This window comes from Rhipicephalus microplus, chromosome 4, assembly GCF_043290135.1.
Source record: "Rhipicephalus microplus isolate Deutch F79 chromosome 4, USDA_Rmic, whole genome shotgun sequence".
Classification (NCBI taxonomy): domain Eukaryota; kingdom Metazoa; phylum Arthropoda; class Arachnida; order Ixodida; family Ixodidae; genus Rhipicephalus; species Rhipicephalus microplus.
The window spans coordinates 207,606,438-207,619,919 of NC_134703.1; the positions used below are offsets into that span (position 1 = coordinate 207,606,438).

The following is a 13,482-nucleotide window of genomic DNA, read 5'->3' on the forward strand; positions in this document are numbered from 1 at the left end:
ACTGAGATGACGTTCTCCCCTTCATTAAATGTGCGTATAACACGGCCAAACATGAGACAACCAATTACGGTCCTTTTTACCTCCTTTACAAACGTTAAGCGTTAAGCTGCATCGGCAATATTCAACCATCTGACCTCCATAGCGAATACTGTGTCTTCAAAACACTCTGCCTAGCTAAAGAAGCCCGGCGCATTGCTCATCTTCGTACTGTGGCTTCACAAGAGCGATCGAAGGAAAGCTATGAAAGCCGCCATCAGTCTGTCGCATACTGCAAAGAAGACTTCGTGTGGTTGTGGACGCCACAACGTAAACGGGGCCTATGCGAGAAGTTTTTACCCCAGTACAGTGGCCCATTCCACATTGTTGGTCACTTAAGCGATTTGCCATACGTGGTAGTATGGCTGACATCAGCTGGCCGTCGGTCAAACCGGACCCAGCTGGTACATGTCGCTCGTCCTAAACGGTTTCACCCTAAACATTGAGTGATTCATTCTCGCCCAGTGGACTTCGTCTGGGAGCCGGGAAATGCAACGGGTATGAGCCGAGAGAGGAGAAGACGAGGAAGACGTGATTTGTTGCAGACACCGACACCCTTATTACTGCACCATCAACCTCGCCCCCTGCTATAAACACCCTTAGACTTTAACAGTAACAATAATATATATATATATATATATATATATATATATATATATATATATATATATATATATATATATATATATATATATATATATATATATATATATATATATATATACGGGAAGCTTTCAGTACCTCACGCGGTTTTGCATTGCCTCCAGAACCGCATTTCATTTGGGAATGCCTCTGTGATGGGCACGCCTTTCACCTAAACGATGATTTTACGTGAGATCTTGTCGCAGTAACGTCATATGACGCGATGTTTAAATGCTGGATATGAGTTTTCGTGACTTCGTTCGCTATGTTTGCACGATGGTCGTTTATTGTTATATTTACAGGCTGTCTTGTTTGTCAGGGCACGGTTTGTCGCAGAGTGGTTATGAAAAAAATGTTGAAAACGCTTCAACCAGCGCAGACGCATATGCAAGTGATCAGCTGTTTTCACTATTGCGCCATGCAAAGGCGTTTCCGAGTCTAACGTCTGGTACGCGATTATTCAGTGAAAACGTCCGGGTTTACCTTAAATTTACCTGTACTGAAAGATGGCTTCACCGAAAGAATGGTGTACGAAGACACCTGCATGCGCTTCGCCTGGCGTATTCACGCAAGAAGGTGAGTATTGGTGGCGTATAGAACCCCACTGTATCTTTCTGGTAACGGTACATTAGCATCCTGCATAATTGTTTTTCAAGTGTACAATCTTCAACAAATACTATATTTCAAGCCGGATTATCCCTTTACATATAAGATTGCGCGTGAAGCAAGGGTGGCGTATTTTATTGCAGGTAGCATGGATACAGTTGTTCCGCGTATTAGTGAACCTACCGTAGGTCCAGGAAATCCCGGTGGTCCCGGTGGTCCCGTTAGTCCCCGGTCTCCTTGCACTCCTGGTGCTCCGGTTACACCCGCTGGACCTGGCACTCCAGGCTCTCCCTAAAGTGTCGACAAAGTAGCGAGCTTAATCTCAGTGGCCTATCGGTGACCGGGGTACGCATACACTGTCCAATATATGATAACATTGAAGTACAAAACTTCAGGACTTTTTTCTTTTGTTAGACACAATATTATTGAAAATTAAACACCCTATAAGGCCATGAATAGTATATGGAACGTTATTACTAGAAAATACATTGTAAATGTGAAGAAAAAATCACATACCCACAGAGTGAATAATGATAAGTGGGGGTAACATCTGTCTGTCTGTCTGTCTGTCTGTCTGTCTGCCTGTCTGTCTGTCTGTCTGTCTGTCTGTCTCTCTGTCTGTCTGTCTGGCTGTCTGTCTGTCTGTCTGTCTGTCTGTCTGTCTGTCTGTCTATCTGATGAGCATGAGCCGCCACAGCTCGTCAGATACTGCTGGTTACGCCAGACACATGACAAGGTTAGAATAGGCAAAGGTTCTGCCTGAAAATGGACAGATTAATTAGTTGCCGTGCACAAAGACCGAACCTGCAACCTTTTATTCACGCGCCGACTCTCTGAAGGGTATATTTCTGTATTCAAACTTGAGGGCGTCAGTCAGCGCCGCCAGTAGCCATGACGGCGAGTGTGAAAGCACTCTATTTCTGCTTGTTGGCATTACGTGACTATTATTTTCATTGCGAGCTAGCCACTGTAATTGGTCACCGTCATGACTCCCTACCGGCGCTGGTTAACGCTCCTACTTATGACTGCACATATATACCCCATGATGGGGTCGAAAAGATGGCTGCCGCAGTAGGGGAGTTAACACAGCATCGGTCAAGTCATTCTAATCTCACAGTATTAGTCCTTGCTCACGGCAGATTATTATTTCTTCCACTTCTCTTTTTTAACACACACAATACTTCCTATTCCTATGCTTCTCTTGGTATTATTTCGTCTACTTTTATCCATGTCTAACGTAGAAAACGAGCCGTTAACCGTTAACTTCTTTCCTTCCTTCAAAATACATAACCCTGGTTACAGCGATAGCCATTGACAAGGATAATAATGTACTGAAAGGAACAGAGAGTATTGGTAAGGAGACATTCTTACTTGAAGAATTGAAGAATAAAGAGGAAAAAATGGGTGATAATTACAAAACAAGCATTCTTATTATAGGACCGTTGCAGTATTGTGCAACAAGTAACATTATGCATTGCATATCATATATGATATACATGAAATGTCAATACGGGAAAGTACGTAAACTATGTCAAGGATAATTTTGGTAAACTTTTATTCTACACGTAATGAATCAAAAACGAATACTATTGTTACTGCCCTTGAAAAAGTCTTCTAGCTATTCCCTTTCTAAAGATAGGTGTTAAATTGACGGAGAAAATTGTACTAAACTTTGATGCCTCAGTTTCGGGACGTTCCCACAAGGATGCTTTCAATGCCGTTCGCGATTTTATTCGGGCATTCAAACGTATGCCATTCTGGTCCGCCATCATATATTTATCAAATTGTATCATAAAACTATGGTCATTCCTAATGGTAAGGCGACGTAAACAGAGCAATGCGGTTATCTAAAGTCTAGAAATCTCAAAGTCTCTTGTATTGACTTTTCATTTCTTTCATTTTCTTTTCTTTTTCTGATTTCTCTCTCTGTATAATTAATAAATACAAATTCATTCTTACAAATAGTTGTAATGCGCTCAAAAAAGTGCACTACGATTTCTTGGCTTATCCCCCTGAGTGAGTGTGAGCCATGAGTCTAAGGAAGTAATGTGTTTCAAATAAAATTGTGATATATTACTTGGTGCATGCAAAAACAAGTAATATAATTTCCATACAAGCTTCAGTGAATAATCAAAAGGTAGGTGTAGGCATTGCCTCTAATTTACTTGACTGGCCCTTCTCAGTGCGACTGCCTCACTGCACTCTAGTATATGAAGCTAAGCTCGTGGCGATTATTTTGGCGCATCGAAAATTTCCGTCAAATTTGAACAGTGGAGTCATAATGACAGCGTCCCTTTCAGCTTATGCAGCTCTGACAGCTTCTGAGAACTTTCTAACAATAAGGACATTCCGAACGTTAGTACCCTCGCAGTTGAGACAGCTGAGGTTACTCTGGCCTTCAGGTCACTGTTGATTAAGAATAAATGAACTGGCCGATTTCTTAGGATGAGCCACGCTTGATGGCCTAATATAATTGATACTACCAGAAGTTGAATATATTACCGCAATAGGATATAGAAAATCAGCAATCTGCATTGATATGATACAAAACAATAGCTAGATGGAGAGAATATAACCACCCCAAGTTTCTATGGTGACCCCAGTTGAGTCAGGCTAGAAAGGTCGAAGATTTAATTATATATTTCGATGCCGTGTCCCCCCTCTCATCCTATATTTATACAGAACTCGTCAGGTGATATCACCCCTCTGTGCACTCTGAGGAAAAATAGAATCAATCGAATATTATCTTTCATGTTGTCGCCGATGTTCAATATTGGGATAAGACTTTAACTTATTCCCTTTCTGAAAATAGTTGATAGATGGACGGCGGGACATGTGTTTAGCTTTGCTGCCTCAGTTTTGAGACATTACCGCAGGGATGCTTCCAATGCTGTTTGCGATTTTATTCAGGTAACCAAGCGTATCCTATTGTAATCCCCATTCAAATATTTATTATTTTGTTCACGATAAGTGTTTTAACATAAATTCTGATCGGTAAGGGGAAGTAAACGCAGCTGTGTGGTCATCTCCACACCTGAAATCTCAAACTCTCTGAAATTGACTTTTCTATTTCCTCCAATTTATTCTCTTATTCTGTAGTTTTCCTTTCATTAGTTATATTTACCAATTCATTCGTACAAATAGTTGCAATGCTCACACAAAAAGTACAGTACGCTTTCTTGGCCAATTCCTCTGAGTGGACATAAGCCATCATTTCAAGGAACTGAACAAGCAAATGGGTTAAATAGTTAACAAAAGAAACAGTTGGCCCGGCTGGGACCCCTTTATATTCGGCGTAGCTCGATATGATGTAGATAGAAGTAGGGATTGTACGACAGCTGTGGGACAACCGTATGCCGCGTTCTACAAAGCTGAAGACGAGCAACAAGCCGAAGTCCAGAAGTCGATGACGTCACCATGCCGTCACCATCGAAAGTAAGACGAATGTCACCGAGGTGCACCTTATCAGTCGAGGTATGTGGTAAATCACTATCAAGATGTCCGACCAGGCAAAGCACTTCAGGCAGCTGAACTATGACAAGCCATCTTGCTAGGAAGCGCAGCCACTATTACAAAGAACACCCAACACAAGTGCTTCTTTGTAATAGTGGCTGCGCTTCCTAGCAAGATGAATCCTTACCAACTGGCCCGATACAATTGTTTATGACAAGCCCTTTTCAATTGGCACAAATCACCAATCGGGGTGCTTATGGAGCAAATGTTTCGAGTGCAGGCATTAAAAACTATGAAACACGGAGAATTGCTAGCTAGGTAATGAGAGGCTACGCGCTAACACCAGACCAAATAGATTTACTGAAGTCGGACAAGTTTCATGGGACGTCCTCCTCAACAACTACTCCACTCGAAGTCTTCCGGCACACTTGTTAGAAGATTATGTAGATGACGTCGCGAGGCAAAGTACAGAATATGAGGAGGTTGTTCCTTATTCACAGTGCCAAAAAGTTGTACGAGCAGGGACAGAATAACAGTGCAAAGGGCCAGTTCAAAATAAAAAGGGGGGTCCTTCCTCCCTTACCCTGCCCTTTCTTTTCGCTTTTTCATGTGGTCATGACTAAGACTTGATTCTTTTCAGGTTTAGCTGCAAATAACAGAATCCATATCTATTTTAAGTCTCAGGAGTGTCTATTATTACCTTGGCATTTTTTGCAGAGCACGTGGAGACATTGTCATCGTATTAATTACCTATATCAGGAGACAAAGACACAAGGACATCATAAAAATTTGTCTGGTTCATTGGGTCATCCTGAAACAAGTATAAACTGTGCGAAAAGTTACAACAAAAAGAAGGAGTGCATACGACACCTCCTGTACATCCAAGCACCGTGTGTGTTTTTCCTTTCGTCTTAACCTATAGCGTTGGTTACCCTTATTTCAAAACAGGACCTCTTCCCTGGAAAATCTCGAAGCACCTTTGTGGCAAATAGCTTCCTCTATCTGCCTCAGCTGCACTGATACGGTAGCGCACCCTTTGGTTGTTCGCGTTTGAGCACTGTCGATGTTGACAGGTGGACCTTTTCCAGAAACTGTTCAAACTCAATTTCAGTAAACAGGCTCCCAATAGTCTAGCTACTTTTAATTTCATACAACGCACATTTGAGGTCCTCTATGGCAGCGTTTCGATATACTGAAAATATGCATAGTGCATGTGCCTACTGATCGCAACAGGTTATACAGATGGCCTAAAATTAAAATATTTTCAATATGAAAAGTGGGTGGGCCAAATATTTTAGAAAAGGTGGCGTCTATAAGGACATTTATATAGAACTTGTACAAAAACGTTTTTAATAAACTCATAAAACGACTACACATACATTTTGTTTTCTGCACAAATTGTTCGATCCTAAACAAGTTATAAGGTTACATTTTTGCAGGATATATTCACTTTCATGGGACTTCAGCGCATTGAACGATATTTTAAACAGGAACCGCTCTTTATGCGCCTTCGCAATGCGTAGTTACTAAAATTCTTTTCATGCGCTGCTCCGTGTGTCTATCTGCTGGATCAGCTCCTCCCCTCCATACGATGGATAGTCTTGGTCGCGTAAAAAATAATTTTACCAGAGACTACATAACTGTGATTTGACTTGAAGATTATGCACGTTATGTAACGAACCACCCCTTATAAGTATGTTGTGATGAGATTCCGCGACGCCACTGAAGAGATGAGGAAGCGGCGTCGAAACGCAAGAGCACGCGCAATATGGTAAATAGTGCACCCATCTTGAACGCCGTCTCTCATCACGTGCGCACGTGCTGCGTGTACCACAAGAACAGAAGAACAGGCCATGTTGGCCGATCAGACGGAGCCAGAAGCTGGAGCGAAGAAGACACGTTGGCAGGGCCGAAAGCCAACGTTCGGGAAGAAAGGAAGGAAACAAGGAAAAGTTTATTCGCAAGGGTTGGGAACAGGGATCATGAGCTTCATGGGTGGGGCCTCAAGTCCAGGGCTCCACTGGCTGCTGCCGCCTGCCTGACGTGACGCAGAAGTGGAAGCTGCACCTCTAACCTCTGGGTCAGAGCTGGCGAACTGTGCCTCCCATGCTCGAAAGTATTAGAAAGCTTGTACTGAATTTAGTGGTCTAAATTTAGTGGTCGGTTTAGTACTGACTTTAGTGATCTGAATTTGGTGGTCTGTTTAGCATCCCCACGAAACGTGGTTGAGCGATGGCGAGCAGCCACACCATGGACACGCACGCCCATACAGCGTTACAAAAATTTTGTGAAATCTTTGAAGATTGGGAAAGACTTCTGTTTGAATTTTGCGCAGGTCAATCGCGTCTTTCCCCTTCTAATAATTTGTGGGGGTGCTGTTTTTGTCGCATGCCTCGTTGGTTAGCAAGAATTTTTTGAGGGCCAATCTGAATGGGTCTCTATCCTCCTAAAGAGCTTCCTTCTGGAGTGTTTCAAAGGATTGAAAGTGCTGACGAAGCTCTGCTCGGTTCATAAGCCCTCGAGCGAAAGCGTCGGAACTTTCGTTTTCTCCAGGCCTGCATGTCCTGGACATCAGATCCACCTGTATTTGTTCGTCCATCTCCCACCTAAAATTTTGCTTATTTTTGTCTGAAGGCGTCTTCTTAAAGGGCCAAGGGCCACTCACCGGGTTTGACAATTTTGAGCGGACAAACGCAATGCGTAGACGAGGCAATCATGACCCCATCTGCCAAAATGTGCAACGCTACGCACCGCGGAAATGGGTCAAAATTCAAGTTGAACTCTCCTCCCCCTCCCGTCTGCCGGTGCACGCCTAGAGAATGAGGGCATGACGTGGACGTATGAATGGCCCTACGTATACGGCAATGCAGTGACGTTGGTCATCTTCGTAGACGACTCTGCTCTGACGTTGTCAGCAGTATACCACGTGATATGGCAAAAATTATTTAACACAACATGCGTAGTTTATGTATTTGTTGCTTTAAGAGATTAATAAAACTTGTAATAAGTAATGAGACTAAAAAAAAATTGGTTAACGGGGTAATAAAGTGCGACTAACTTCGGTCGATGGCTAAATTGGTTAACGTGGTTGTGAAATGGGGTGTTAAATTGCGACTTACTTGGGTCGCTGGCTAAATTGGTTAACGTGGTTGTAGGAGGGGTGTTAAATGAGTGAACACGTACGACACGTATGCGAAAGGGCGGTGTTTATTTATTGCGACGAACTTTGAGCACGATGGCTTTTAGATGCCACTTTGGCCGGCGCTGGTCGAAGGGACGTCGATCATTGCGACCTCGGACGTCGACGCGCCGTACAAACCAACCGACGAGCGGCAACTGAGCGAGCGAGCACCGACCTTGAGAGCACCGACCGTGAACACCGACCTTGAGTGATACAGCGCGACGGCGCATGCACTGTCAGCTGTCGAATGTTCGAGAAGGGGGAGAAGCGCAACGGCGCATGCGCGCGCGTCAGCTGCCGATGTTCTCGAAGCGCGACGGCGCAAGCGCGCACGTCAGCTGCCGATGTTCTCGAAGCGTGACGGCGCATGCGCGCTACCTTATACAGGTAGCGAATGTTCGTGAAGAGGAGAAGCGCACGCGGTGTGTAGAGGAGGAAGGGTGCACAGATGGTGGAGGAGTGAAGCGCGCGTGGTGTGTAGAGGAGAAAGGGATGCACAGATGGTGGAAGAAGGAGGAGGAAGCTTGCGGACGGCGCCGCACTACAAGCCTCGAGTATTAGATGCTCCGCATCTAAAAATTCTGCGCGTTTTTCTTTCATTATTTCCCGTGAAATGCTACGAGATGAGGGGCTAATGTGCCAGCGTTTTGCGCGCGTTTGTGTCCCCGTGGTCAGCGCATTGAGCAGACGACCACCGCGGAACGCTCCTACGCGTTCGCGCACTCATAGTGCTCATCTACTCAACCGCGTCTAAGCCAGCGTTTCCAAACCATCTCGCAGAAACAGGCAGAATACTACAAAATAATGCTGGTCAACAAAGTAACGCTGCTCGCATGCTCGGGGGATGAACTTGTTTGGGCTCGTCAGGTGCACGTCACCTCTTGGTTGGATGCGAAAGGGTGGGAAAGAGCTTTGGCTTGCGAAGGTTACGCGGAGGAGCGGCAAAGGTTTCGAGCTCACCTCCTCTAATCCTAGTTTCGCGCCGCTTCAAAAAACCAGTTTTCTCTGCTCGTGATGAACCGATCGGAAATATTTTTGTTGTAAAATATTCCTCATCGGATACCCAACAGCTTCCACTGTCTAACTACTATTTGGTATGGGGCCTGGTGAGTGGCCCTTTAAAAAGAAACAAGACATTTCCTGCGAGTCAGAAAATGATATGGGACCTTTTTCACGGGCACCATCTGCGCATGCGCACCGGATATGCTTCGGCGGCGCCACACCAAAACATTTTTGATGGCTCATGGCCTCTGAAACCTGTCGGAGCACCATGTCGGACGCGATGGGTGCAACGGAACGCGCAAGCTCCAACGCCATCGCATTGACCGGAAAGCCACCAAATTTGCTTTTGGCTCTCGCCACTAAGGACGCTGTACTTGTGAAAAAGGCTAATTGTCTGCGGTTCACCTCTCTGTTCCTGCGCTTTGATTGCAAGGGTAATGGCAAAACATTCCGCCTTGGCGATCGAGGACGTGTACAGCAATGCACATGTCACCATGCAGTTGTTGTTGCTAAGTGATGATGCAATGGACCATTTAAAACTATACCTCGATGTGTCCACATACAAAACATTTGATTTGTCATTTAATGTTTTTTGGAGCCATCGCACTGTCTCCTCTCTGCACTTTCTGTTTTTTTTTTTACGTCCATGTTCTTGGGTAGGGGTGAGATGAAGATCTTGCTGCAGACGTGATCCGGGATTTCTACAGGAACCTCTTCAAGGTTCGGGGGGTATGGCGGGAAGCCCATCCTAGCGATTTTTTTCTCCCCACTTTCGTTTGACTTGGAGAATTTCTCTGCGCAGTCAGTACCGCTGTCTTTAGCTCAGGGTATGTATTATATATACCAAGGTTCAAAAGCTTTTGGGTTGGTGTGCTTACCGGTAGACCTAGGGCCACTTTTTAGGCCCCCCTATTTATAGATTCGATAATTTCTTCTTCTGATTTCTTTAACGGGTGGAATGGTAAGCTATACGTAACCTTACAGAGTACGAGTGCCTGTACTAATCTAATTGTGTCTGCTTCTTTCATTCCATGTCTGCGGTATGTTATTCAATGGGTCATTCGCGCAACTTGTTCTATGGCTGATTTTAATATGTTTATTGTATGGTTCGCTCGTTCATTACTCTTAACAGACTAGTCCAGAATACGTGCGATAGTAACCTCACATACTTTAACACCTTCAATGTGTGTGTCGATGTTTCCATTACTTTTGTATCTTTTCCCGTGTACCCTGATCTATCCTGATTTTTCTGGCGCACAGCTGAGCCCACTGGCCTTCGCAGAATTTTTCAACTGCTGTTGCAGCCTCGTGAGTGGTATGCTCTTTGTTAGCCAGAGATCCACGCGTTGCCCATAGGGTGATATTGTCCGCGTAGAGAATGTATCCTAACGGCATCAATTCAACCAGAGCTCGCTTGAGTCATAACATGGCGATAATAAAGAGCAAGGGAGATAGGATGGCTTCTTGAGGGGAACATTTGTTTGGCATCTCAAAAGCGTCTGACGTAACTTTTGCTACGGCTATCGAAGCCCGCCTTTCTGTGAGGTATGCCTTGATGTAATTCTAGGTGTTTGCCCCACATCCGACGTTTATTTGTGTTAGGATGGCCTTACGCGAGATATTGTCGAAAGCTCTCTTTAAATCAAGAACTAGTATTAGATGTTCTCCTCCTGTGGGTATATAGCTCATAACTTCCTCTTGTAATAGGAGAAACGCGTCTTAAGTGGAGAGGCCATTGCGAAAACCAAGCATAGTAGCTGGAAAACAAAACCTTTGTCCTTTATAAAGTTTTGGAGCAGATTGTGAATTTCTGAATAAATCTTTCGAAAAGGTTACCCATGCATGACGTCAAAGCTTGCTTGGGTCTGAGTGCCTGCAGAGATGGCTTCTTCCCGGGTTTTAGTGTCTTAATAGTTTTGGCTACTTTCCATTCCTCGTGTATCTTTCCTTTTAGCCAATAGTTGTCTATAAAACGGTTTGACTGTGCCTCTAAGACTTTATAGCTGAGGTTTCTTATCAATGCATTTGTGATTTGACCTGAACCAGGGGCGAATTTTTTTGGCTGCTTGGGCAAATGCAAAGACCTCTTTCTTGGTGATAGAGCCATAGAGTCTCTCGTTTTTCGCACTAGTCTACTTCATTTCAATGCTACAACTATCGGTATTCTCTCCTATGTATCTGCCCTTAGGCGCTTTTATTAACTCGTTTTTCGTGCCCGGAAAATCGTGCATTATTCGTTGTAGTGTTTTTCTCGCGGGCGATTTCGATTTTTCTGGATCAAGCATGTTCCTTAGGATGGCCCAAGTTTTCTGAGCACTCAGAGTGTCCTGTAGTGAACTGCACAACTGCATCCATCCCTCAGTTGCAATTTTGTTAGCGTATGCATTTTCCTCCTCTCCTTAAGCAGCGATTCTGCGCAGAGGGTTCCGGTTGAGTCGCTGGTTTTTTCACTTTTTCAGCGTACGGTGCCTGCTCTCCCACAGGTGGAACAGGTGCCTGTCGACTGCAGGTGCCTCTGCTGTTTTTGCGATACGTTTATATGTTTGTTTATGAACTAAGAATATGTACTCTGACCATTTCCCAATCGACTCCTGTACAGAGCCGGGCGGGGGATTGCATCATCTGTACCTTTCCAAGTCAGGGATCACCACGTCTGCTATGACCCTACGTAGTTTCGAAGTCGACAAGGAAATGCCGATTATGCAGTGCTCACTGCCGAGATTCTCTTTCAGGTTTGTCCAGTTAGTGCCGTTAATATAACGTGTGAATGTCAGATCAGGGAACGTGTTTCGACTTACGCTGTTACCCAGCCTCGTAGGTGTTGTGGGTAGAGTAATCAAGCTAAATTCTAATTTCGAAACGGCGTGTTTGAGGCGCGTTCCCCTAAGAGAATCTCTCGAATAACCCCAGGTGGTTCTGGGTGCGTTAAAGTTACCAAATACCACAAGTCGAGCTCTCACCACTGCAATGCCGACAATATCTTTAAACAGTGCACCAAAGTCCTCGCGTTTATCTTTGGGAGGGCTGTAGATATTTAATATTACGGTTTTCACTTTGCCTCTCTTCAGAGGAAGGAGGGCGATTATCAGAAAATTTACCTGCAAACTTTTTATGTGCTCAACCTTTGTTGCAATACTTTTACTAAGCAGCGAGGCTATACGGGGATAATTTAGATCTTGAAAACAATAATATACCAGCAGTTTGACCATCGTGGGCCCAACCTCCTGCAGGCATATTACGTCTGGCTGAATTGGTACAGAGTTCACGGTATTTTGGAGTACAGCGGTGCGCTTGGGAAAAGTACCACAGTTCCACTGCCAAATGTGTAAATGTTCTACACTTTTGATTTTATATATGGCCATGTTGCATGGTTGCGTCAACGTTGTCGCGGCCCGATTCGGATGGTTTGTCAGTAACTGCAGTGGACCAAGAGTGTTTGTTAAGTGCCCTCTTCAAGCCTCCCACAGCATCGTTAACATGCTGCCTTTGAGTTTTCAGTTCTCCGACAAACGTTTTCATTTCCGACATGAAATTAGCTAGAAGTTTATGTAAAGTAGATAAGCTTTCCCTGTTTGCTTGAACCTTCGCCTGCACTTGCTTTACTAGTTCACTTTCTAATTGAGTAGCGAACTGGTCTTCCTCTATCGTTTCCTCGCTTGTTTCCGCAGCATCCTTCATGTCAGCTAGATTTTTTTTTCGCACCTCTTTTTTGCCCTCGGTGGGCTTGCCTACTGACCTAGGGGTTCGTCTTTTCATAATTGCATTTTCTAATTTGCTTTCCATTGACGAGATGGCCAGTTTATTCTCGCTAGGGTCCGTACCCATTTGATTTCTGGGTCCGTAACTGATTAATTTCTTGTGTTAATCTTTTGTTCCCCTCCAGAATTTTCCTATACTGGGGGCTCTAAGTTACCAGAACATTGGCAGGCACTGGACTCGCCCAGCTCACCTTGTTTGTTTGGTTGTTTTGTATGGCCTCCGTACTAAGGCCAGTGGTTGCTGCTGCTTCTTTCATGGCATAGACGGAGCTAGTTTTCCAGCTGCTACTCGATGTTTTTTTCAAGTTTGGCTTGCCAGATGTCCCCGCAGGCTTGCTGATGTTTCGCTGTTGCGGGGTCTTTGATGTTGATCTCGATCTCGATGATGATCTGCAGCTGGATCTGAATGTCTGCCGCTCCTGGAGCGTTGCCTTCTCTCGGTCTCAGCTGAACCAGTGAGGAGGTTTCTGCTGGTGATGCTCAAGTTGCGGGAAATCTTTCTCCGCGTACGTTCACTCTGTCTTCGAGGCGTCTCTACTTGTCATATTCTGGGAGCCACATTTTTTACTTTATTTCTGCACGATTTGTTTCCTGTAGCGTGTTCTTTACCGCATATGTCCTAGTTCAGGGCACATTCATTTCATTGATTATAATCACACCTTGCAAACTTGGACCACACGTTGGCACTCATAGTCGGGCATACATCGGTTCGGTGTCCAGTTGATCGACAAATCTTGCAAACCTTTACGGTTGGTTTGTATGAATAACTGGTCGCCTCTGCACCAATAAAATAGACACACCGGG

The 13,482-nt window shown here is 44.5% G+C and overlaps 1 protein-coding gene across 1 annotated transcript in view; it reads right to left on the bottom strand.

Moving 5' to 3' along the window:
• LOC119172983 (uncharacterized) overlaps positions 1 to 13,482 on the bottom strand; it is a 1,299,788-nt gene that overhangs the window by 588,382 nt on the left and 697,924 nt on the right. Inside the window, exon 31 of the mRNA XM_075893951.1 lies at positions 1,468 to 1,575. Within this exon, the coding sequence (XP_075750066.1) occupies positions 1,468 to 1,575 (108 nt within the window). The remainder of the gene's footprint in view (positions 1 to 1,467; positions 1,576 to 13,482) is intronic.